This window comes from Hippopotamus amphibius, chromosome 12 (assembly GCF_030028045.1).
Source record: "Hippopotamus amphibius kiboko isolate mHipAmp2 chromosome 12, mHipAmp2.hap2, whole genome shotgun sequence".
NCBI lineage: Eukaryota > Metazoa > Chordata > Mammalia > Artiodactyla > Hippopotamidae > Hippopotamus > Hippopotamus amphibius.
The window spans coordinates 10,725,729-10,747,635 of record NC_080197.1 but is presented as its reverse complement, the minus strand read 5'-3'; the positions used below and the strand labels follow the sequence as shown (position 1 = coordinate 10,747,635).

Here is a 21,907-nt window from a genome sequence, read left to right as displayed (position 1 = left end):
TATCTGCTCCGCATCCCCAGCACCTGGCAGCGGCTGGCACGCAGCGGGTGCACAATAAAAACTAGCAAACTGGACAGGTGGATGCATCGCTCCCCGCTCTCCCAGCCCGATTTTTCAATTGTGAAACAGGGAAGATGGGTTTGTGATATTCTGTCCACCCAACTGGGCTTCTGGGGGGAGTAGAGCAAGCTCATGGAAGAGTTTGTAGAATTTAAGCTTAAGGGACTTGCTGTGCGATCTTGGGCCAATGCTTGTCCCCCTCTGGGCCTCTACAACCCCTTTTGTACAATTGGGTGGTTGGACTCAACATTCCCAACCCTCTAATCCCAACCCCCTGATCCCCATCTCGGGGCTCAGCCCCTGCAGGCTCTGCTCCTCCTTGGCTTTCTCCAGCTGCCTGGCACCCAGAGAACCTCCCCCACCAACCCCCCACTGCTAACCCAGCAGAGGCCCAGCAAGCCAAGAGACACCCCTGAAGCCAGGCTGACCTTGCTGATGTGAAACTCCATCTTCCGAATGTGCCTTTCCACAGAGCGTGTTTGCTTCTCCCAGAAGAAGAGAAGATGCTTTAGAAGTAGCCAGGGCCCCCCACCCCTAGCCCCTGCCACCCTCCTCCAGGTCCTGACACACAGAGGTGGACTCGTCGACAGGCCACCCCCCTCACCATCCCTGAAGAGGACTCATCGCTGAGCCTCCGTTTCCCCATTTGTAAAGTGGGGAGGAAACCCAAGTATTCCTCCCACAGGATGACCAGGAGGATGGGATGTGAGCAAAGGCATTATTCTCATCCAGCCAGGCCCAGCCTCTGCCCACCTTGCTTACCATGTGCTGACAGAAGTTTCCCTCACCTTGTCCAGGTCGTAATAGAAAGCCTGTGGCGGGGGAGAGGAGGGAGGGAGGAGGTGTCAGGGCTCCAGTGCTCCGCCAAGGCCCGTGAGGCTACATCCCAGGGGCACCTGAGCTCAGAGGACAAGAAGCCAGCGGCCACTCCATCCTCTGAGGCCTGCAGTCAGCAAGCTGTGGTCCAGGCCAAGCAGGAAGAATGAGTAAACACATGGGCTTTGGGTGAGGCAACTCTAGGCCTGACTGTTTGCCAGCTGTGCATCCGGGGCAAGTTTCTCTGCCTCTCTGAGCCTCCATTTCCTTATGTAAAGCGGGGTAGCCATAGCACCTACCCCATAGGGTTGTTATGAGGAGTAAAGGACAGGGTGAACACTCAACAAGAGGGGGACCATTGCTATTTGATTATTTAAGGGGTGACTTCAGCCAGTAGCAGAGGAATGGAGAGTGGGGAGAGGCAGCTGGCACCACCCAGGAGTTCAGGTCTAAGGAAACTGCAAATCCGAACTGGTCCATCCACGCCACAAGCAGCGGTGTGGCCAATGAAAGGAATATATTGTCGGGGTGGGGGAATCTTTGTATAAAGGGCCAGACAGTAAATATTGCAGGCTTTGCAGGCCATATGTTTTCTGCCATTGGAGCATGAAAGCAGCCACAGACAACACGTAAATGATGGGTGTGGCTGTGTTCAGATAAACTTTATTTCCAAAACAAGCCTTGCTTTGCCCATGTGGGTTACAGTCACTATATCTGAGCCTGGAGGAATTTCCCCAAGGTTGGCGATCTACTAAGGAGAAGGAGTAAGATGTGGGAGAGTAAGTTGTGCGTCCATTTTTGTAAGACAGCTGTTAACCAAACCCCTCTATATACACAGGATGTATATTTCCATGATTATGTACCCAGGGAGGAAAATACAGAAAGATGAAGACTAGACTGTCCTCAAGGGTTAAACAGGGTGGGACGGAGAAGACTGGGGACAGGGGCTAGTTGAGCAAGAAGGAAAAGATGGATTAATGACCCCCCCCCAAAAAAGTCTGTTTTCCTATGTGTGCATTTATGTGACATCATACGTGTAGGATTGTGAAATCAAAACTCTATGTACGGGGACTTCCCTGGTGGTGCAGTGGGTAAGACTCCATGCTCCCACTGCAGGGGCCTAGGTTTGATCCCTGGTCGGGAAACAAAGATCCCACATGCATGCCACAGCTAAGAGCCCGCATGCTGCAACTGAGACCCGGTGCAGGCAAAAGAAAGAAAGAAAGAAAGATTTAAAAAAACAAAAAACTCTATGTAAGAAATTAAGAAATAGGAAAGTCTCCAAGGTTGGAAGGAAAAGTAACTTCACTTCTCGGAAACTGAGAACCAGATACCATGTGGGTGGCCCCAGTGCAGTCACTGCCCCTTCCCTGCCTCAGTGTGCCCACCTATGAAATGGGAGCAGCTAAAACATACAGACCTTTACACAAACCTTGCCTCCCTTGGGGTTACTTCTAGAACAAAGAGATAGAGGCCGGGGGACATGAGGACAGCCATACCCATGAGAGAGGGAGGCGTGGCAAGTGCTCAGAAGGGCTGGGAACTGGGGTGGGATCTTGGCAGTGCCTCCTTCCGCCTCTGCGCTGACCCAGGCGCCCACCAAGGACAAGGCATAACCGATCCACCAGGCCTTCTCTTCCCCGGTGGGCCCATCCACTCGTGAGGCTGGGGGCCCTGCATCTCCCACCTTGTCCACCCCCGAGGTCTTCTCTGCTGGGGCCAGGATATAGAGGTGGGGAGACACGATTTTGATAGATTCATTCCCCTCTCCCTGTGTTTGCAGTCCCTCCATCAAGCCGATGGCCTGTTCTATGCTTTGGTGCTTTGCAGGAGCGATGCTGGAATGAGCTAGAGAAAGCCACAGGCAGAAGGCCTCCTGGTTCCCACTTCCAGACGTCTAATCCCATTAAGGGATTTTCATTAAGGATGGGTTTTCACAAGGCAACAGCTGCATAGAGAAGAGGGGGCTGGGAAGGACTCCCCAAGACCAGAAAGAAAGCCTCCCCAGTGGAGAGATTCGGGTACCGGCAGTGGGGTCCTGGCAGTGCCAGCAGATAAAATACAAGACACCCAGTTACATTTAAATTTCCAATAAACAATGAATAAAAATTTTTTTTAGTATAACTCTGTCCTGAAGATTACATGGGACATACTTATACTGAAAAATGATTTGTTATTTATCCAAAAATCAAATTTAACTGGGCATCCTATTTTTTTGGTTTGTTTTTGGTACTGGTTTTTTGTGAGGTTTGTTGTGTTTTTGTTTTTTCTAAATCTGGCTCTGCTAAGGGGGTGGCAAGAGCCCAGAACAGGTGACTCTCGGGCTAGACAGGCCCCAGGGCAGCCTCAAAGGTGCCAGTCCGATGGCAGCAACATTGCAGAGCCACTGGACATTGTGGGAACATGAGGGGTGGATCAAGGACGGTGTGAGGGCCACTGTGACACACCCTGGATTCAATGCCTGACCCAATTTCCTGCCGTCGCATAAGCCACCCTGATTGCAAGGGGCCCAGGTGGCCAAGACCTACAGAATAGGGCCCTCTAACGTATACATCTCTCTGTACACCCACCTACCTTAGAGTTACTTCTAGAACTAAAGGGAGGAGGGAGGTGGCCCTAAGATGTATGCACTGCTGCACCATGTGAGGGGTGGGGGCGGCGGAGGAGCTTCCCACCAGCCCATGAGGTGAAATCCATCAGGGTCCAAGGGAGGTTCATTCATTGAAAATAAAGTCCACCCCTAGGCCTCTGAGTTCTGAGACTGAGATTCACACCCGTAATGCAGGCAGCGGGGTGAAGGAGGGTCTGTCTTTGAACCCTGGCCGAGGCTGCTCGCCTGGGGAGGGCTGGAGAGGGGTCTCACCAGCCTGGAATTCCTGCGGGTGTCCTTGTGGCGTCCTGACAGGTAATCCAGCTCGGCCTGCTGCACGCACAGATACTCCCTGTGAGGAGAACAAGGAAAAGGAGTTTGAAAAGGAGCATAGGAAGGAACGAAACAGGGGGATGAGCAGCATTCTGGGGCAGAGGCAGCCCCGGTCGCTGGCAGGGGGTTCTCAGCGGGCTCAGGGGGCAGAGGGCAGAGTCAGCCCATCCCCTGGAAGTCCAGCTCCAGCTCACTCGGCCTCCAGATCCCACACACCGAGGGCTGTGTGCCCAGTGCTGTGCGAAATGGGGACTCCCTTAGGTAATTTCCCAAATAGCCCTGCACACAGGAGCTATTATTAATATACCCATTTTAGAGATGGCCAAACTGACCCTGAAGCAACTCAGCACAGTGTCACGCAACAGGGAAGCGGCTGAAGTCAGGTCTGAAACCAGGCAGTGGCCTCCAGAGGCCAGTATCTTCACCCTAGCCCATGGGGAGGTCAGTGAGAGCACGCCTCCCTCAGATAAGGGCAGCCATCCTGCTGTCTGGATGCCCAGGACCAGAAAGGGGCCTGACAAACCCAGTCTGGAAAGCACAGAAAAAGCCTTGGGCACGAGGGGACTTTTCATGTTGTGTTTTCCAGCCAAAGAGACTCAGATATGAAACCCGAGGTCTGGACTTGGGGGTCAGGTGGAGGCCCCGTCCTGCTCCATCACAGATCTGTTGGCTCACCCCAGGAAGGTGACTCACCCTCTCTGGGCCCACTTAGACCACCTTCTGCCAGGCCACAGCCCCCTCAATGCTGGGCTTCCCAGGGAGAAGGGGATGCCCTTGACCCCAGACAAGTCCCAAATGTGTGGTCCTCACAGGAATCACCAGAAGCGGTCCCGGGAGAGGGGCAGCTTGGAGACAGGCCCCCATCCTCCAGGCACACCCCTGGCTCCCCCTCGGCACCAGCGCTGGGTGCACCATGGGAGGAGGGCAAGGCAGGCCCCCTGCATGGGAAGCCAGGCCCTGGCATGGAGGGAAGTGACGTTTACCCTAAGCCCAGGGGACAGCAGGACAGGCAGCCTTGGCCCTGGAGCCCCACTCCCTGCTTCCTGGCTGTGGGATCCTGGACAAGCTGCTTGGGGTCTTTGGGATTCAATTTCCATCGCCTGGAAAAGGAGGCTGAGAGATTCTCTCAGGGCATCAAGAACACAATGTATATGAAGCACCAAACAAGTTGTAGCTGCTGCTGCTGCTGCTGTTATTATTATTGTTATTATTAATTAGTGAGGGAGGACGAGCAGGATCACAGGAGGTAGAGGGCAGGGCAGCGCACCCCAGAAAGAAGGAACAGCCTTCCACTCAGCAAGTGCGCGTGCTGGACTAAAGCCGTTGGGTGCCACAACCTCCCCTAACTCCACTGCGCGAGGGCTGTCTAGCAAGAGCCCAGACACAGGCACATGAAGAAGAAGGCGCAGGGAGGGAAGGATGAAAGTCTAGAAAGGTTAAAAGTCAGAAAGGACCCTGAATGCCGCCCCTCCATGGGCAATGGGGAGCCACGGCAGACACGTAAGCAGAGGGAGTGTCGGAATGGAGAAGGGGTGGGGGTGGGGCTGTGAGAGCAGCAAGGAGGCTGCTGCAAACAGACCGAGGGAGAGAGGAGGTGGCCTGAACTGTCCTCAGCAGGGGAGGAGGAAGGATGGAGATGAGAAAGATTGAGGAGGGGCTACTGGTAGGGTTTGGGGGACAGACTCCAGCCCGCATACCTAGGGAGGCACGACGGGGCCAGTAAGCACACTGCCATCTGAACAAATGAGAGTGTGCAGTGGCTCGTCTGAATGGTTTCAAGGGGCCCAGTGCACGTAATCTATTCATGGGAGGACACTGAGCCTAAACCACTTCCTCTCTTGAGCCCAGACCTCTCCCGTGAACCCCAGATTTGTGCCCCAGCTACCTCCCTTCATCCCCACTTGGACGATCTTTCTCTACCTGCCCACCTGTGCCCCCAACACCCCATCCCTCCACCTTCAAAATGTCTCCTGAAGATGACCCTGTCCCCTAGCCCATCCAGCTGCCACCTGGTCAAGTCCACCATCATCTCCTGCCCGGACCATTGTAGTCACCTTCTCACCGGCCTCCCTGCTCCTGCCCTAGCCCCCTGCAGTCCACTCTCCACATACAGCCAGAAGGACCTTGTTAACCTCTGACTTACATCATGTCCTTCCCCCACTCAGAACCCACCATGACTCCTAGCTCACCCAGACTGAACGTGAAGTCCTCACCATGGCCCACTAGCCCCCCCCACCTCAGTTCCCATGCTGACCTGCCCACTGTGACCCCAATCATGCTCCTGCCCCAGGGCCTTTGCACGTGTGGCTCCTTTGGCCTGGAACGTTCTCCCATTACCTGCAGGGCTCACCCCTTCAGGTTTTTGCTCAGACATCATCTTCTTAGTGAGCCCTTCCTTGAACACCTTATTTAAAATCAACCCACCTTCTACCCTGATTTGTTTTCCTCCATAGCACTTACCACCCTCTGACACACTCTATATGCTACTTTCCTATGTTGTTTATTGTCTGTCTGTCCCCCACTAGGATGTCAGGGCAGGGGTTTTTGTGTTTTGTTCACTCCTGTACCCTGTGCCTGGCACTTGATAAGCCCTCAGTAAAAACATGGGGAATAAGTGACTGAATCTTCCTGTTCCAGCCTCTGCTCAGTTATTCAGTCAGTCTCTTCTTCACTCAAATCCAGCCACCCTGACCTCCAGCTGTTGTGCAAGCTCCTACCTCAGGGCCTTTCCCATGCTGTTCCCTCTTCCTGGGATGCTTGTCCCCCAGAGGCAAGCATGATGGCTCCTTCTCAGAAACCATTAGGACCTCCTCAGTGAGGCTCTCTGGGCCACCCTGGTGACAGGCCTTCAATGTGTTGTCTCTCCATCACCTCCCTCACCACCCTCAGGGCTTATGGAAGTTACAGTATTGGTCACATGACTTCTTTATTGCCATCTCCCCCTCCACGCCATGAGCTCCATGAGACCAGGGTCCCCCTGCTGTATTCACTGTGCCCACAGCACCCATGGACGGGGCCGAGCACATGGCTGCACTCAGGACATGCTTGTTGACTAAACAGATAACCAGGAACTCCCTCTGTGACCTCTTACAAACAAGACCCACCCATGTTCCCCAGGAAGAGGCAGAGAGGAGCAAGCAGACAAGGACAAAGAATGCATTTGTTAAGGGAACAAACAGCCACCCTTACTTGAGGCCTCTCTTCAGTGCTTCGAAGATCTTCTTCACTTGCTGTGGCTTGGGGTCCAAGCAGACAGCCCCCTTCCGCAGCGTGCCATACATCTTGGAGGACTTTGCAGGTGTTTGAGACCTCACTGAATTCCTGTGCACGGATTTTCTGTGAGAAGGGATGGGGAGGATCAGTGCAGGGGTCTGGACAAAGCCCTTCTCAGGGGCAGCACTTTGGGAATAGTGACCAGAGCCCCAGGCAATCAAGAGACCTGGCTGAGGCCCACCCCACTACCACCAAGCTGTCTGGTCTCAGGAAAGTTGCTAAGACTCTCTGGACCTCAGTTTCCTCATCTGTAAAATGAGAGCTTGGATTTGATGATTAAAAGAATAATATTAATAATACTAACCTGATGTGAGAAATTAACTTACAATGAGAAATACAATCAAGCAGCCCAAATGCCAATGCTGTCTGTCTGTGTTCTGCAGCAAGCTCTGTGTGCAGGCAAAGCAACATGGGAGGCCAAATCATAGTCCAGTGGTGTACCCATGGTACCTGTTGACTTTGCCTGCCCAGCATCCATTCCCATACCTCTGTTAATAGCACCTCAGTTTTCCTCTGGAGGCATCTCCCCAACCCTGCTCATTATACATGTAGTTTGGAGGGAGGTGGCCTGACAAATCACCACACACGCACACACACACACACACACACATGCATGCATGCGCATGCACACACACATGCACACACACGTATACATGGGCATTCTGAGGCAAACCCATGTCCCAGGCCTGGGTTAGTCAACATATTCCACTTGCCTGGAAAAGAATTTCTCCCCCTTCCCTCCTCATCTTTCTCAGGTGCACTGAGGAGCCAGCTTCAGCCATGTGCACTGGGGTCCCCCAAAGGGATGGCTGAGCAACAAGAGAAAAGGTCTCGGACAGCCTGTGGAGCAGGCCATCCATTGGCTCTACACTGTTATGAGAAATAGGGAGGAATAACTGATCTTATTTAAGTCCCTATACTTTGGGGGGGAGGGGGTCTTTGTCCAAGCAACTTCACTTCTACCCTAATACACTACCCAAGCCTCAGTTTTTCCATCTGTAAAATGGGAAAACAACAGAACCTGTATCGGAGAGTGGTGTTAAGAATTCTATCAGATATCAGGTCAAACATTTGGCACAATGGGGGCACTTAGTAGCTGCTTAATAAATGTCTGTTATTGTTATAATAATCATATCCTATCTGTATCTTTCCCTGTACCACAGCCTGGAAAACAGTAGGTACTCAGTAAATACTGAGCTAAAGTGAACGAGGGAAATGCAGCATGTCAAAGGAGATCCACGGGCCCAAGGTGCTCAGCTGGACCTTGAAGGAAGAGCTGGACAAAAGGGACCCCCCAGGAAGGGTATTCCAAGTTGGGGAACTGAGTGAGCAAAGGTGGAGAGGAGGAGCTTGTAGAGTCATGTGTGATGGGGGTGGGTGGACAGCAAGGACAAGGTTTGACCAAAGCAGATGCTGGAGATGCTGGAAGATGCTGGAGAGACTGGACACGGGGGCCCTGCCCACCTTTGAGATCCTAGGATGGGTGCAGGGAGGAGAGCATCAGGTCCCAGGGAAATTCCAGCTTCAAAGACCTTGACAATGGCAACTAAGATCTCCACACAGCAGAGAAATGAAACTCTAGCCACAGCTACTGGGCTGCTGGATCCACCAGCACCACGGGGGAGCTGAGTGATAAGGCAGCAATAGAAGGTACATTCTGAGTGTCTGTGACTGCCTGGCGCTTGCTAAGAGCTTTATATAAATATCGACTTTCACAGCTACCCTAAGAGGCAGGTATTAACCCATTACAAAATAGGGAAACTAAGACTCAGGTAAGTGAATTGCCTCAGGTCACGTAAGATGGCAGAGCTGGGACCCAAATCCGCATGCACCAGGTCCTTAGCCTGGAATCTTAACCACCCACTGGGAGCAGGGTGCAGGAGTCTCTCGCGGTCCCTCAAAGCATCGAAGCATCAGGAGGATTTGTTAGGCTCAGATTGCTGACCTCCCCCAACTGCCTCCCCACCAAAGGTTTTGGTTTGACAGGTCTGGGTGGGGCCTGAGAATCTGCATTTCTAACGTATTCCCAGGTGCTGCTGATGTTGTTGGTCCTCAGACCACGGTAGGAGGACCACTTTCTCAGGGATTTACCTTTTCTGCTTCACTCGGGAGAGGTTCTCCTGCTAAAAACCCAGCTCTGTGTCTCCCTGGGTGCCCTTGACAGTCTGCTCCCCTTTTAGGGTCTAAAATCAAGGGCACAGGCTCATTCATTCATTAAAACACTCACAGAGCAGGGCTTTCTCTGAGTCAGGCACTGTGACGGGAGCCAAGGTGCCAGAGTCACACCCTCGAGGGTTCACAGTCCATGGGGGGCAGGGTTGGGGTTGTGGTCTGGAGAGCTGGGCAGGGGGCAAGTGGGATACAGCTCCAGCTCCTTCACCAGGCCTGGGAGAGGGGCCACTGGGCCATCACCAAGCCCTGGTCCCCGAGAGGCCCAGTAGACAGCCGGGCTGTATTTCCAGCCCAGCCAGACTCTGCACATTCCAGGCACAGTCACAGAGACCTGTGATTGACTCAGGAGAGCTGTCCTGTCCACCCCTGCTGACGGGGACCAAGCCTCAAGCCCTGTGGTTCCCCAACATGAATGCACAGCCCCATTACAAGCCAGCGTGCCAGAAATACAGATCCCAGGCCTTGCCTGGGCACACTGAGAACTGGGTCCCAAGGATGCTGCATCAGGGAAGGATCCAGAGCCCCACCCTGGAAACCTCAGGGGCCTTGCCAAGCTAGGAATTCATATCATTTCATGGGACACAAGCTCCTGGTCAGCCGCCCATGCCCAAATTTTAGCCCCAGAGGTCATGGGAACTTAACCTACTAGAGCCTCAGTTTCCTCATCTGTAAAAGGGGGATAAAAAGAGGGCCTTCCGCATGGAGCTGTCATGAGATATTCATTCAACAAATATTTACTAAGCTCCTATTATGCACCAGATGCCATTCTAGGAGCCAGGGGTAGAACAGTGACCAAAAGAGACAAAACCCCTGTTCTTGCGAGCTGCCGTGCCAGCTGGGGGAGACTGTGGGAAGTGGTAGCAAGCACAGACTCTGGATCCAGACCCTGGGGTCTCTATCCAGCTCCCCCAGTTATAAGCTGTGTGACGTTGGGTAAGTTATTGAACCTCTCTGTGCCTCACTTTTCTTATCTGTAAAATGGGGACCAGAGAAAGGGTTGCCGTGAGAGTTACATGAGTTAATAAATGTAAAGAGAGTCAAGCAGTTCCCAGGAAAGACTAAGTGCCATATATGTCCTAAAGTTAATAAGGTAATTTAAAAAAGTACATATCACTTATATTGTACAGCAACTATACTTCAACTTTAAAAATTATATATCAGATAGTGCCTAGTGCCAAGAGAAAAAAAAAACAAAGGCAGGGTAATGAATTTAAAGAGTGAACAAGGAAGGCTCCTCTAATCAAGTGATGTTTGAGTCCAGGTAACGTGCGTGGAGCCCTGGGGACAAAGCCTGTCACATCAGTAGCGCTCACCCCTACACCAGCTGCTGCTGTGATTCATATATTATATGTCAAGTGACACTTTGCAAAGCCCAGGAAAGGGCTATGCGCCCTCCTCCCCCACTCTCCCGGAGGCCACATCACTCACCTCTTGGAACACACCCTCCACAAAGTTGCCATCTCCAGGCCGACAGGGGCAGGCAGGGCTGCAGCCTCGAGAGAAGTGAGTTTCAGACAGGCTAGGGTCCCTGGCAAGTGGGCAGGTAGGCAGGTGGGGTGGGCGAGCAGCTTGGAGGTAGGGCTGCAGGAGCCCCACTCACCTGCCAGCTCCCAGCGGCCCACAGTCCCCGGCAGGTGCGTGCCCTTGGCTGGGTCGCACTTCCATCTACCTGGAAACTTCCTCGCCCTTGCTCTGCAGCTGTGCCTAAAAGCGCTGGCCTGGGCAAGCTCTGAGCCCAGTGCTCTTGTCTGATGTTCAACAGAGCAGGTGTGGTGGCCCCTCCAAGGGCCGGCCCCGCCAGGGACGGCGATGTATTCTCAGCCTCCAGATGGCGAAATCAGGTTGCATATCTGGCCTGGTGTCCCAACTGCCAGGGCAGGGAGCAATGTCCAAGGGCGGATGTTACAGCAGCTCTGGGAGGACTCAGTAAATATTGAACGTCCCCCGGCATGCCAGACGAGCTTCCAGATGGGCACGTGCGACCCACTAGCCCCAGCTCTCACATGAGGCGACCAGGCCAGTCCTTCTACCTGGTGTCATTGGGAGATACTCTCGGAGGCCCTGGTGCATGACGACTGCAGGTGCGGGATCTGGAGGTAGGCGGGGCTGGGCATGGGGCAGTAAATAATAGGGCCGACTGGACACGTTTCAGGTGAGGACTCAAAGCTGAGTGTAAGCTCACCTTTCCTCCTGTGTCTGGTGGTACCAGAGGCCCAGGGATGATGACAGACACACACACGGAGCCTGCAAAGGGCCAGCTCTGCTCCACGTGCTTCACGCGTCCTAGCCTGTTTCTCCTGATACATGTTTCTGAGGTCGAGCCCTCCGCTCTGTCCTCTTTGTCTAGCCTCCTCTCCTTGAAAATGAAGGCTGCTGCTTAGTTTTCACACCTACACTTCCCAGCCTCCCCAGTGAGGAATTCCCAAGATGGCGAGGACATCGCAGGGGCTCCTGGCTCAGGAGGGTCCCTGCCCGACAGCCTGAGGGAGGGGAGACCTGGCTGAGGAGTGGCAGGAAGGGGTGAAGAGCAGCCGTGCCTATCAGTCAGGGCAGAATGGGACAGTGTCGGAGCCTGGCCCTCTTCTTCAGCCCCCCACCTTATTGTATATAGCCTTATATTATTATGTATTTATTGTATATGACCTTGTTATAGCAGTCATTCACACCTTAGTGTAAAATTTCCTCACCAGATTATTTCCCCAAGTGAATTCTTTGATTATGCAATAAAACAAAACAAAACAAACAAACAAACAAGCAAAAAAAAAAACAAACAAACCCTGTCCAGAGTCAAAGGGATCTCAGGTGCCAGGGCAGGGATGAGGGTTGGGGACATCTAAGTGGAGCCTGGCTCTCCTGCTCTCCTAAGGTTATTTTTGCCTGATCCGCCCCTGCTGCTAAGTGCCTTGGCAATGTAGCCGTGTTTCAGCCTGGTTGGATTACCTGGGAAATAAGGCCAGGAGGTGAGGCCTGAAACCCAATCCAGATCGTCCAGCCCCGGAGCCAAGGGTCCAGACCCCTGGGAGTTGGACAGAGACAGGAAGTTAAAAATAGATGTGCTGCTTCTCTGCCATCATGGGCAGCTTCTTCCTCACCCCTGGACAAGGGGACTTCAGAGGGCAAGGCCAGGTGGTGGCTACTCAGGAATCTCAGAACCTGTCCAAGCCCGGCAGCCTCCAGAATTCCCTGCAGGGTTGGGGCGGGGCAGGACGAGGAGCCCCAAGAGGGGTCCAGGACATTTACACCACTGTCCCACAGGCCGGCCACCCGCCCACTTTCTGTCCCTCAAGACTCTTTCCCACCTCAGGGCTGTCCCCTCCACCTGGAAGCCTTCTGCACGCCCGCACCCTGTCTGCATGTGATCCGGATCGGGCTCCTCTTCTCTCCGCCTTCTCTCTGCCTTCGCTTAACCGCCTAACAGCTCCCCTGCCTCACTGGGGGCCCCTCCGAGCCCCCTGCTGCCCTCCTACCTCCCCTGCGTTAACTCCTTCACAGCACCTGCCACCAGCTGTGTCCATCTTGACTATCACTGGCTTATTGTTTTCAGTTCTGAAAGGAGAGGGGGCCTGGCTCTGTCTCTAGAGCCCAGGACGGGCCGACCAGGATGAATACTCCATAAACACTTGCGGAATGAATTAGGGATTCCTAAGGTGCTGCCAGGATTTCATCCCTGAGATGCCACTCCTCCCTGCACACCTTGGAACTGAGGAACTGAGCTGCCTGGAGACAAGGCACGTGAGCTGGGAGGCTCTGACCGCCGGCCCTGCCTCACGGTGGTGGGGGCAGGGGGACGGGGCTCTAATGTACAGCTGGGGAGCCCGAGGGAAAGAGCGTGAGGAGGGCCTGTCAGGCTCAGGTGGTCCCCCCACCCCCCAGGACGTGGTGTGGAAGCCGAGGCCTGATGAGATTAAGCAGGACCAGGCCAGGTGAAGAAGAGGCGCGGAGAAGGTTCCAGGGGAAGAGCACGGCCTGTACAAAGGCCTGGAGGACAGAGAGGCGTACGTGGCTAAAGCACAGGGTTCAGAATGAGGCTGGCCGGCCAGACCCAGCCACGTGGGGACGGACTGTACTCCCAGTGGAATGGGAACCTCTGGGGGGTTCCAGGCAGGGGAGCACCAGGGTGACATTTGGTTCTGTGCCCTGCTCTGCCTGGGGCCCTGCTCTGGCTGGGCCCTGCTCTGGCTGGGGCCCTGCACTCATGTCCGGAGTGTCAGTACTGCCCAGGCCCACTCCTGCAGAGGCCGCTCCTCCTCCCTGGGAAACGTCCCACAAGCCCCTGCTGTGTGCCGGCGTGTGCCGGCGGCTCGCCATGGGTCACCTCACTGTACCCTCACAACAAACCCGTGAGGGAGGGCCATTTGTGATCCCCATCTCGCAGATGAGGAAACCAGACTCAGAGGTGAAGTCACTTGCCCCAGGTCACAGGTGGCCCTATTTCCTGTTCTATCAAACAGGAAGAACATTCCATCCTAAGCCCGCACCTAGGAGACTAAGTTCAACTCTGACTCAGTCTTGCTGTGTGACCGTGGGTGAGCGGCTCCACCTCTCTGAGTCTCAGTTGTCTGATATGCCAGCTGGACCTGATAAACTCAAGCAGGTCAACTTCTGGGATCAACTGCCGGGAACATGTGGGGTGATACCAGTTCAGACCTGAAGCAACTTACAGGTTTCTCCCAACACCAAGAGTCTCACTCGCGCACACACACACACACACACACACACACACACAGACACACACACACACAGACACACTGCCTGGGCTGCAGGCCTGGCATGAGCACGAGCCTCAGGGTCGCTGGCGCTGGAGGAGGGTGCCCTGTCTGCTGGTCCCCCATCCCTGGCCCTCAAGCAAGCCTCCCGCACACAGCCCTGGCAGAACTTACGCGATCCTCCGGCTCTGGGCACTGCTGAAGCCTGCAAAGGAGGCGCTCCGACCCATGCCCCCCACGGCCCCTGTGTCTCCGGAGGACAGGAACCGCACCCTCACCGACATGGCTGTCACCTGCAGGGAGAGGGCAAGACAGTCAGCCTTGCACTGCCACCTGGCGAGTGCTGAACGCAGGCCGGCCACCCTCCACCATGGCCCCCAAGGGCCCTACAACAGCCCCAGAGAGGGGGCGGCCGGTGCTGTCCGCAGCTCACAGATGAGAAAACTGAGGTTTGGTGAGGTCAGGGAGCTTGGGGCGGGGACAGGAGCGAGATTCGAACCCAGGTCTCTGCAATCTGTGCTCGGGTCCTTGATGCCTGTGCGATGCTGAGTCCTCGTGCAGGGGAATCCAGCAACCCCTGAACCAGCTCTTCTCACCTCCCCTCAGCTATCCCTCCCTGCCAGTAACCCTGACGCCTCCACAAACCTCCACTGAGCACCTTCTTTGCCAGACACTGAGCCAGGCAGGCAGAGCCCTCGGCCTCCAGGGCTTGGTCCAGCAGGAGGCTGACGAGCCACCATTATAGTAGGAAGTCCAGAGGGAAACGCTGGGGGTACCAGACCCACCCATGGAGGAGGCGACCAAAAGCTGAGAAGGAAAGGCTGAGGACGGAAGAAGGGGAAGGGGAGGAGAGGGAAAGGTATCTGAAGCAGAGGGAAAAGCATGAGCAAAGGCCTGGAGGTGCAGAGGACAAGGTGTAATCCAAAAACAGAAGGAAGTTCAGTGGTTTGGGGTGTGGCTCCAGGTGAGTTGGAGAGGCCGGCAGAGCGCAAGTCAGGGGGCCTTGGTGGCCCCAGGGAGGACGTTGGCCTTGCAATTGGCTGAGGGTAACTGGGAGCCATGGGAGGTTCTGAGCAGGCAATGACCAAGCCCATCTCACATGAGGCCGGCTGCAGGCATCAAAGGCTTGCAGAGGCCCTCGATCCATTGCCCCATCTCTGAGCCAGCCTGCAGCGAGGCCAGCCTAGAACCTGGCTGTCTTTATGTTTTTCCAAACCATCTCGAGATTGGAAAAGTGCCACCACATCCCTTGGGAATATCACCCAATGTCTTCCAACACAGTAGGAAAGTTCTCCACCATATCTAACCTAAATCTCTGCTGCTACAGTTTCATACCTCGCTCCTCAGCCAGGGTGGTGTCAGTACAAAGATTCCAGGGACCCCACTGCCCTGGGAAAGCTGCACTCTGCCAACTCCCTCCTATTCCCACTCAGTGGGGCCCCTGCTTCCCACATCCCCTCACCCAGCGGCTGAGTCCAGACTCCACACCTTTGCCCACCCTGGGGCCTCTGCCTGGAGTAACGTTCTCTTTGGAGCCACATCTGTCCAGTGTCTAGTCCCGCGTTTTGTTTGTCGTCAGCCCCCACCGTAAGCTCCAGAGCCCTCACTCTGAACCCCCCGGCACAGCCCTCACATGCTTCCTCCTCCTCCCATACTTCCCACACCCCACAGCCCCACATGTGCTGTGCATAGGTGAGCGCTAGAAACAAGAAAGCCGGACCTGGGCTCAAACCCCCTCTGCAGGCATTCACTGGCTCTGGGCCTCGGTGATCACATCTGTAAAATGGAAATTCAGAAAAGGGCCAAGGAGACAGTGTGCTGACAGCACATACTGTGAAATAGACACGGGAAAGAGCTGATTGTCTTTGTGCCCTTGGCTGACCAAGACCCCAGCCTGGAGACCCCAGCTGCTGGGGCAGATGAGCGAGGCGCGACCTCTGGCCCTGACGGGGGAAGCGGCGAGTGTTTGCTGAGCACCCACTGTGTGGCGAGCCCCAGTGCCAGGGACTGTCCCATGCAGTAGATCCGTGAACAGCAGCCTGGTGTACGGATGGGGAAATCGATGCAATCTGGCAGTGGAGGCATCGTTTATTGAGTGCTTGTGATTAGGCCAGCTGTCCACTACTACATGCCTTATGTAAGTTATCTTATTTGATCCACTCATCCCCCTGAAGCGTAGGAGCTGTTGCGAACCTGATTCAATAGATGAGCTGAGGCTCAGAGAGGTAACAAGACAAGCTCAGGGACCCAGCTAGGAAGCGGCAGAGCCAGGCGGAGAACCCGAGTGTGACTGTTGCCAATGCCAGCACTTCTCAGGTACATGGTCAGGCATCCCTCACTCCAGGGGTCCACCCCAGCCCCATGGGAGGGACCCCCACGGCCCCCCGCCCAGTTCCCACCTGGGCTGTCCTGCTGCCGGCTTGGACCAGCTCACAAGAGCCGATGGTTAATTTTCAGCAATGTTGATAGCTTGAAATCAGCCACGATAGAGTTAGGTACAGCATGGAAATGGACAAGTGCTGCGAATTAGGCTTTGAAGGTTTGGGTTTGTTTGTTTTTTTCTTTTTTTTTCATTTTTTTCCTGCTCATTGTTAAAGTTTTATCAGCACACCACTGCCCCCACCCCTATCAGCACAGGCTCTGGGTGGCACTGGAACCTTCTCAACCTGCTAAACACGCTCTCCCTCCACCAGAGCCAAGGGCATGAGGAGGGAGCAGGCAGGGAGATCCCCAAGGTCAGCGGTGAACTCTGGAGCCAGCCCCGGGGTGGGGGGACCAGAAGCCCCTCCCGCCACCCTCTCCCTCCACATCCCCACCACCCTCGCTCCTAGGCCTTCTGGGCCATTCCTCCAGCCTCCCCGGTCCGCCACTTCAAGATAAGAGAGAAAGATAATTGCTAAACAGTTCCTCTGCTCGCAGCTTGCTAGAACAAACCCCACCCTCTTCCTGCCCAGCGTTAGGAAAGGAGGACAGAGGAGGAGAACTAAGGTTCGGTGCAGACCCATGCAATGTGCCAGCACCTGGCTGCGGACTAATTACAACAGGGCCGTGAGGCTCAGTGACCCCACTTTCATAGGAAGAAAGAAGCTCTAAGAGGTAAAGAGGCTGGTTCAGGGAGCAGATTTTTCAATGTGAGGTCTGGCTGCCACGTGGGGATTGGCCTCCTGGCTAGACTCTCAACCTTCCTCTTCCAGCCTCGATGTCACCTCCCCCGAGAAGCCTTCCTGGACCTCCCCCGAGTCCCTGGCTCACTTTAGTTACAGTGGACAGTGAATGGTGACTTGTCTGCCTCTCCCACTAGACAGAGAATTCCCTGCAGGCAGGGCCAGGGGCGTTCTCCAGGGCTTGAAAAATTCACAGCACATCTTTATGGGACCAGAGGACAAGGAGTGGAAGGCTGAGGCTGCTTCAGCAGGCTGTGCAGCCCAAGGCGCAGGCAGTGGAAGAATAGGATAAAGATAAGAGCTTCCACTATGTGCTGGACTCCAAGGCTGTGGTGGACAAATGTCTTCTGTAAAGGGCCAGATAGTGAATTTTTGTTGGCTTTGCAGGTCTTATAGTCTTTGTCACAGCTACTCAACTCTACCGATTTATCTGTGCTAAAGCAGCCACAGATAATATGCAAATGAATGAGCCTGGCTATGTTCCACTAAAACGTTATTCACAAAAGCAGTAGCTATTGATGGATGACCCTGGGTGGCCAGCACTCTGCCTGCTACCTGCTCTAAAGGCTTAAAATCTCATTTAATACTCCCAACACTATATGAGGCAAATATTATTATTATCATTCCCATTTTGCAGATAAAGAAACCGAGGCTCAGAGGAGGGGAAATGACTCATCCAAGGTCACACAGGTCGGAACCGCCAGAACTGGGATTTGAACCTGTTCGTGACAGGCTCCAAAGCCTGGTTACTTCATGCTACTTCATCAAGCTAGGCTGCACCCGCCTCCGAGGGGTCTGTGCTGAGGATACACACAGCCCTCCCATGAGCCTGGGGGGGAGGGAGGGAGCCCCAGAATGGAAGCAGGATGACCGGGACCTGCCAAGATAGATATGTAGCACCATGGTGGCCAAGAAACCTCAAGCCCCGTCCCCTGTCCCCTGCAGACTTCAGAGTGCGGGAGCTGAGGTCCCTTTGGACCACTGTCAGATCCCAGCAGCACCCCCTGCTGGCCAGTCCCTAGTGGGGCCGATCCTTTGTGGTTGACCCTTGTGATCTCACCCAGCCGGCTGCAAAACAGTCCCCTCTCTGGTAGACTGGGCATGAGCTGGCGGGACAGAGACCTAGGAATCCCAGGAGGCTTCAGTGGGCTCCTGACACATCCCAAAGGATGTTTGCCACCTTTGACCAAGGGTCATCCTCTTCATGTTTAGCTGTTGACACAACAGCGGCACTGACCACTGAGAACGGAGGCTGGGCACCTGGGAGACCCCACTCCTCCTCCAAGACCTTCCCCCTCCTCCTCCCCCCCACCGCCGGCATTACCCTTTAGCGGCTGGACTGTGGGCAGGGAAGGCAGCCGCGGGCAGCCGGCAGTCTGTGGGGCATGAGAGACAGGACGGGGACCTCTCTGGACCCCTGGGCAGAGGAGAGAAGCACAGAAGTCATGCAGGTCCCAAACCTTCGGAGGCAGACAGGACTGCGTCTTCCCCGCGTGTCCCTCGCTGCCTCTCTCCAGCCTGGCACCCGGGCAGCACCAGGTGCTTGGACCCAGCTGGGGAGCGCGGGTCGGGCAGGTCGGCTGAAAGGGCTCCTTGCCCAGCAGCTGCTCCCCAGACACTGAGGGGACCGTCCTGGGCCTCTTCCCCCCAGGTGCGGCCGGAGGGAGCAGGGTCCTGCTCCGCTAAATCTGTCCTGCTCGGCGCTGCCCAGAGCTGCCCGCCGGCCACAGGGAACCAGCAATTTCACCTCATTTGGAGGTGATGCTTCTAAATTTAGCGGCGTGGGCTCTCAGGGCTGGGCAGCGTTTATGCCTGAGTCCCTCACTTAGGGCTCTTTTATATCCGCTCAAATGCCAGCCAGGGATTAGTTTGCTTATAGCAGTTTCCAAAATAGCCCTTTGGTTTAGCATGAAAGGATATGGCAAAATAGCCCAGGATGAGGAATGTGAGTTTATACAGAAGAGGGAAGGGAGTCCTGAGGAGGCTGCTCTGGGAACCAGACCATCCGCACCGGACAGAGTCCAACTCCCTCATCTTACCGATGGCCAGACCCAGACCAGAGGGGTCAGACAACCTGCCCGGATCACCCAGAGGTAAATGGAAGATCCAGAAGAATCCAAACTCCCTGTCCCTGCCAAAACGCAGTGCCCTGCTGCTCCACTGGAGCCCACTTAAACTCCCATTGTGGCCCCGCCCAGGATAGAAGTACATCCTCTTGGGTGCCCCTCTCTCTGCTGAGCCCCTCCTGAGCCAGGTTGTATGGGGCTGGGAAGAAGTGCCTAGAGAAATAGGAGAATGTGGTTCCAGCTGCATGCGATCTTGAACAAGTTCCCACCCCTCCGAACCTCTGTCTCCCGGTCTGTAAAATGGGATGACTGGGCTAGAACTCAGGCTTCCCCCAAGCACAGCACACTCTGGGCCAAGTGAAGGATGCCCAGTGGACCCCGTGCCTCGCTCCGTGGGAGAGTTATCTTACTCTTTAGTCTTTTAGTCTTTAGTCCCCTTTTCATCCTGCCTCCCCGGCTCTCTGACACTTGTCACCCTTCCTGTTCGACAGAGCACAGAGCCGGCGCCCGGGCACAGAGCCAGGGGCGGGCAGAGGACTAGCTTGAATGTATTCAGGTTGTTTTGTTTTGTTGAATTTCATTTAAGGTAACCTTCCATTTAGAGCAAACGGTCTTCTGTATGATTTAAAGTGTTTTTTTTTTTAATAGTGTGTTTAAATGAAGAGAGTACGGATTTGAAGGACCCTTGGCTTAAACAGAGCAAGTAGGAACCCACCTGCCAGGCTGCCCAGATTCCTGGGTTCTGCCACCAGCTCTCAGGGGCCACCGTGGAAGTGGCACCTGGAGCCAGTGGCACCTGGAGACCCTAGATGTGTCTCTGCAGACAGCCAGCCGGCCTCAGGGAGGCAGATGAGCTGACGGCTCTGGCTTCTGCTGTAAGAGAAGAGCAAGCAGCTCCCTGGGGAGCCCCAACTGCCCCCCCCCCCCCCCCCCGCCCCAGAGTTCACTGTCCCACAGCTGCAGGGCAAATGGAAACTTCCTGACGGCCAGATGGTTCAAGACCCGGCATGGGAGTCAGGATCCAGGATCCAAGAGGGCCCCTGGCCTCAGTGTATTACGCAGTCCATGGCCCTCTCTGTCCTTCCTGCCCAGGGCAGGCCTGGGAGGAGTTCCTGTCCTGCTCCAACTCCAACCCATTGGCTCGTCAAGGACTAGTCACAGCAGAGGACAGGCAGGCCCTCTCATTGGACTTCACAGCACACCTGTGCCCATTTCACAGATGGGAACACTGGGGGTGCAGCCACAAATGGTCAAGTGCAAGAGAAAGTTTAGAGAACCCATATGAGGAAATTTGTGAGGCCATTAGGAATATGATTTTGAGGAATAATGACATGGGCAAATGTTTGAAATAAGATGTGAGTAAACCAGAGCAAGATGTAAACTGTATACAGCATGTTTTATTTTTGAAACAATACCGATGTGTTACAATGGACATGTATTCCCTCATAATTAGAAAAAAAAAATGTTCATGTGAAGAAAATCGAGAGATTGACTAAGCTGTCCTCAGTTGCACAGTAATCAAGCCGCCAAGCTGATGGCGTGTCCTCCAACCTAGAGAACGTTGCTTTTCAGGATGAACCTGGGATCAAAGGAGAAACTTTCCTCTTTTTTTAAAAAAATTTTTGTTTAAAGGTCCACAGATATTGTCCACACTCCCAGCCAACTCCAGTGGGGTTTTACGAGGCAAAGATGACTCATGAATTTCTGCGAAATATCCAGGGAGTGTTTTAATTTAAATGGTCCCTGATCACCACCGACACACTCCCATCAGCGGGTCAACCAGGGGCCACCTGGAAGAGACAGCAACTCTTGGGGGAAGGAGCATCCTGAGGCCACCACAGGGGTGGGGTGGGGGCAGGAGGCTGGGGCTGCCCAGAGATGGGGGGGTGATGAAGCTGAGCCTCTGGGAACACCACCCCCACCCTGGTCTGCTTAGGACCAGGAATGAAAACAGGGCTGGGCAGGAGGGGCGGGGCATCTCCCCACAGCACCCCTCTGAGGTGGGCACTGTTACCACCCCATTTTACAGACCGGGAAGCGGAGACTGGTAGAACTGAAATGGCCTGAATGAACACGTGGAGGCAACAGGTCTTCAATAGTTCACCTGAAATCGCTTGCGTGTGGACGGCGTGGCCCAGGTGTGGGTAGACCTAGTCCGCATCCTAGGGGTGAACTGGTGTTGGGAGGATGGCACTAATCAGGGTCCCCACTCAGAAGCAGCCATGGGAGGGCCGCTACCTCAGCACCGCGGACCTTTGGGGCAGGGCCATTCTTCGCCGCAGGGGGTGTGCTGCGTATTTAGCAGCATGGCTCTGCACCCCCCAGCTGGGACAAATGAGACCGTCTGCAGACACCGCGCTGTCCCCCAGGGGACAGAATGGTGACCCCTGGCAACCAGCAGGTTAAAGGTTACAGGCAGCGCGTCACACCTGCACTAGAGGGCTGGTGAATTGGCCTGCCGCGTGTCAGGAACGATTTCTCACGGGCAGAAGGAGTCGTGTTGACGATACTGTATTCCGTTGGCTACAAGTGTTGTTCAGGCTCCTTCTGCTGACATGAATAGGGTGTGGGGACCTGGGGGGCCCAGGAGCCTGGCATCTTTAGAAGGAGCCCTGGTCCTACAGCTCCCACTGGGCCTCTGCCACCCCCACCCTTGACACGCACGTGTGCACACGCACACACACATCAGGGCACAGACAAAGGTCTGGAGGCCTGAGCGCGAGGCCT

At 54.8% G+C, this 21,907-nt stretch overlaps 1 protein-coding gene and 1 long non-coding RNA gene across 16 annotated transcripts in view; one reads left to right on the top strand and one right to left on the bottom strand.

Moving 5' to 3' along the window:
• Positions 1-14,873, bottom strand: part of RIPOR3 (RIPOR family member 3) — a 31,272-nt gene extending 16,399 nt beyond the window's left edge. For 2 of the 15 annotated variants that reach the window (XM_057702905.1, XM_057702906.1), the window contains exons 1-6: positions 14,596-14,869; positions 14,125-14,243; positions 6,989-7,135; positions 3,713-3,818; positions 823-872; positions 489-542 (exon numbers count right to left, since the gene is read on the bottom strand). In XM_057702905.1, coding sequence (XP_057558888.1) covers positions 489-542; positions 823-872; positions 3,713-3,818; positions 6,989-7,135; positions 14,125-14,243; positions 14,596-14,739 — 620 coding nt within the window. In that variant the 5' untranslated portion in view covers positions 14,740-14,869. Of the gene's footprint in view, positions 1-488; positions 546-822; positions 873-3,712; positions 3,819-6,988; positions 7,136-10,672; positions 10,738-10,844; positions 11,215-14,124; positions 14,244-14,595 lie in introns of those variants that run through there. The other 13 variants (XM_057702918.1, XM_057702903.1, XM_057702904.1 and 10 more) reach the window with 13 other exon arrangements.
• A 2,906-nt stretch (positions 14,874-17,779) lies between these two features.
• Positions 17,780-20,099, top strand: LOC130833352 (uncharacterized). The gene is made up of 3 exons (XR_009048456.1): positions 17,780-17,804; positions 19,030-19,207; positions 19,811-20,099. It is a non-coding gene; the product is annotated as an uncharacterized LOC130833352 (long non-coding RNA).
• The last annotated feature ends 1,808 nt before the right edge of the window (positions 20,100-21,907 follow it).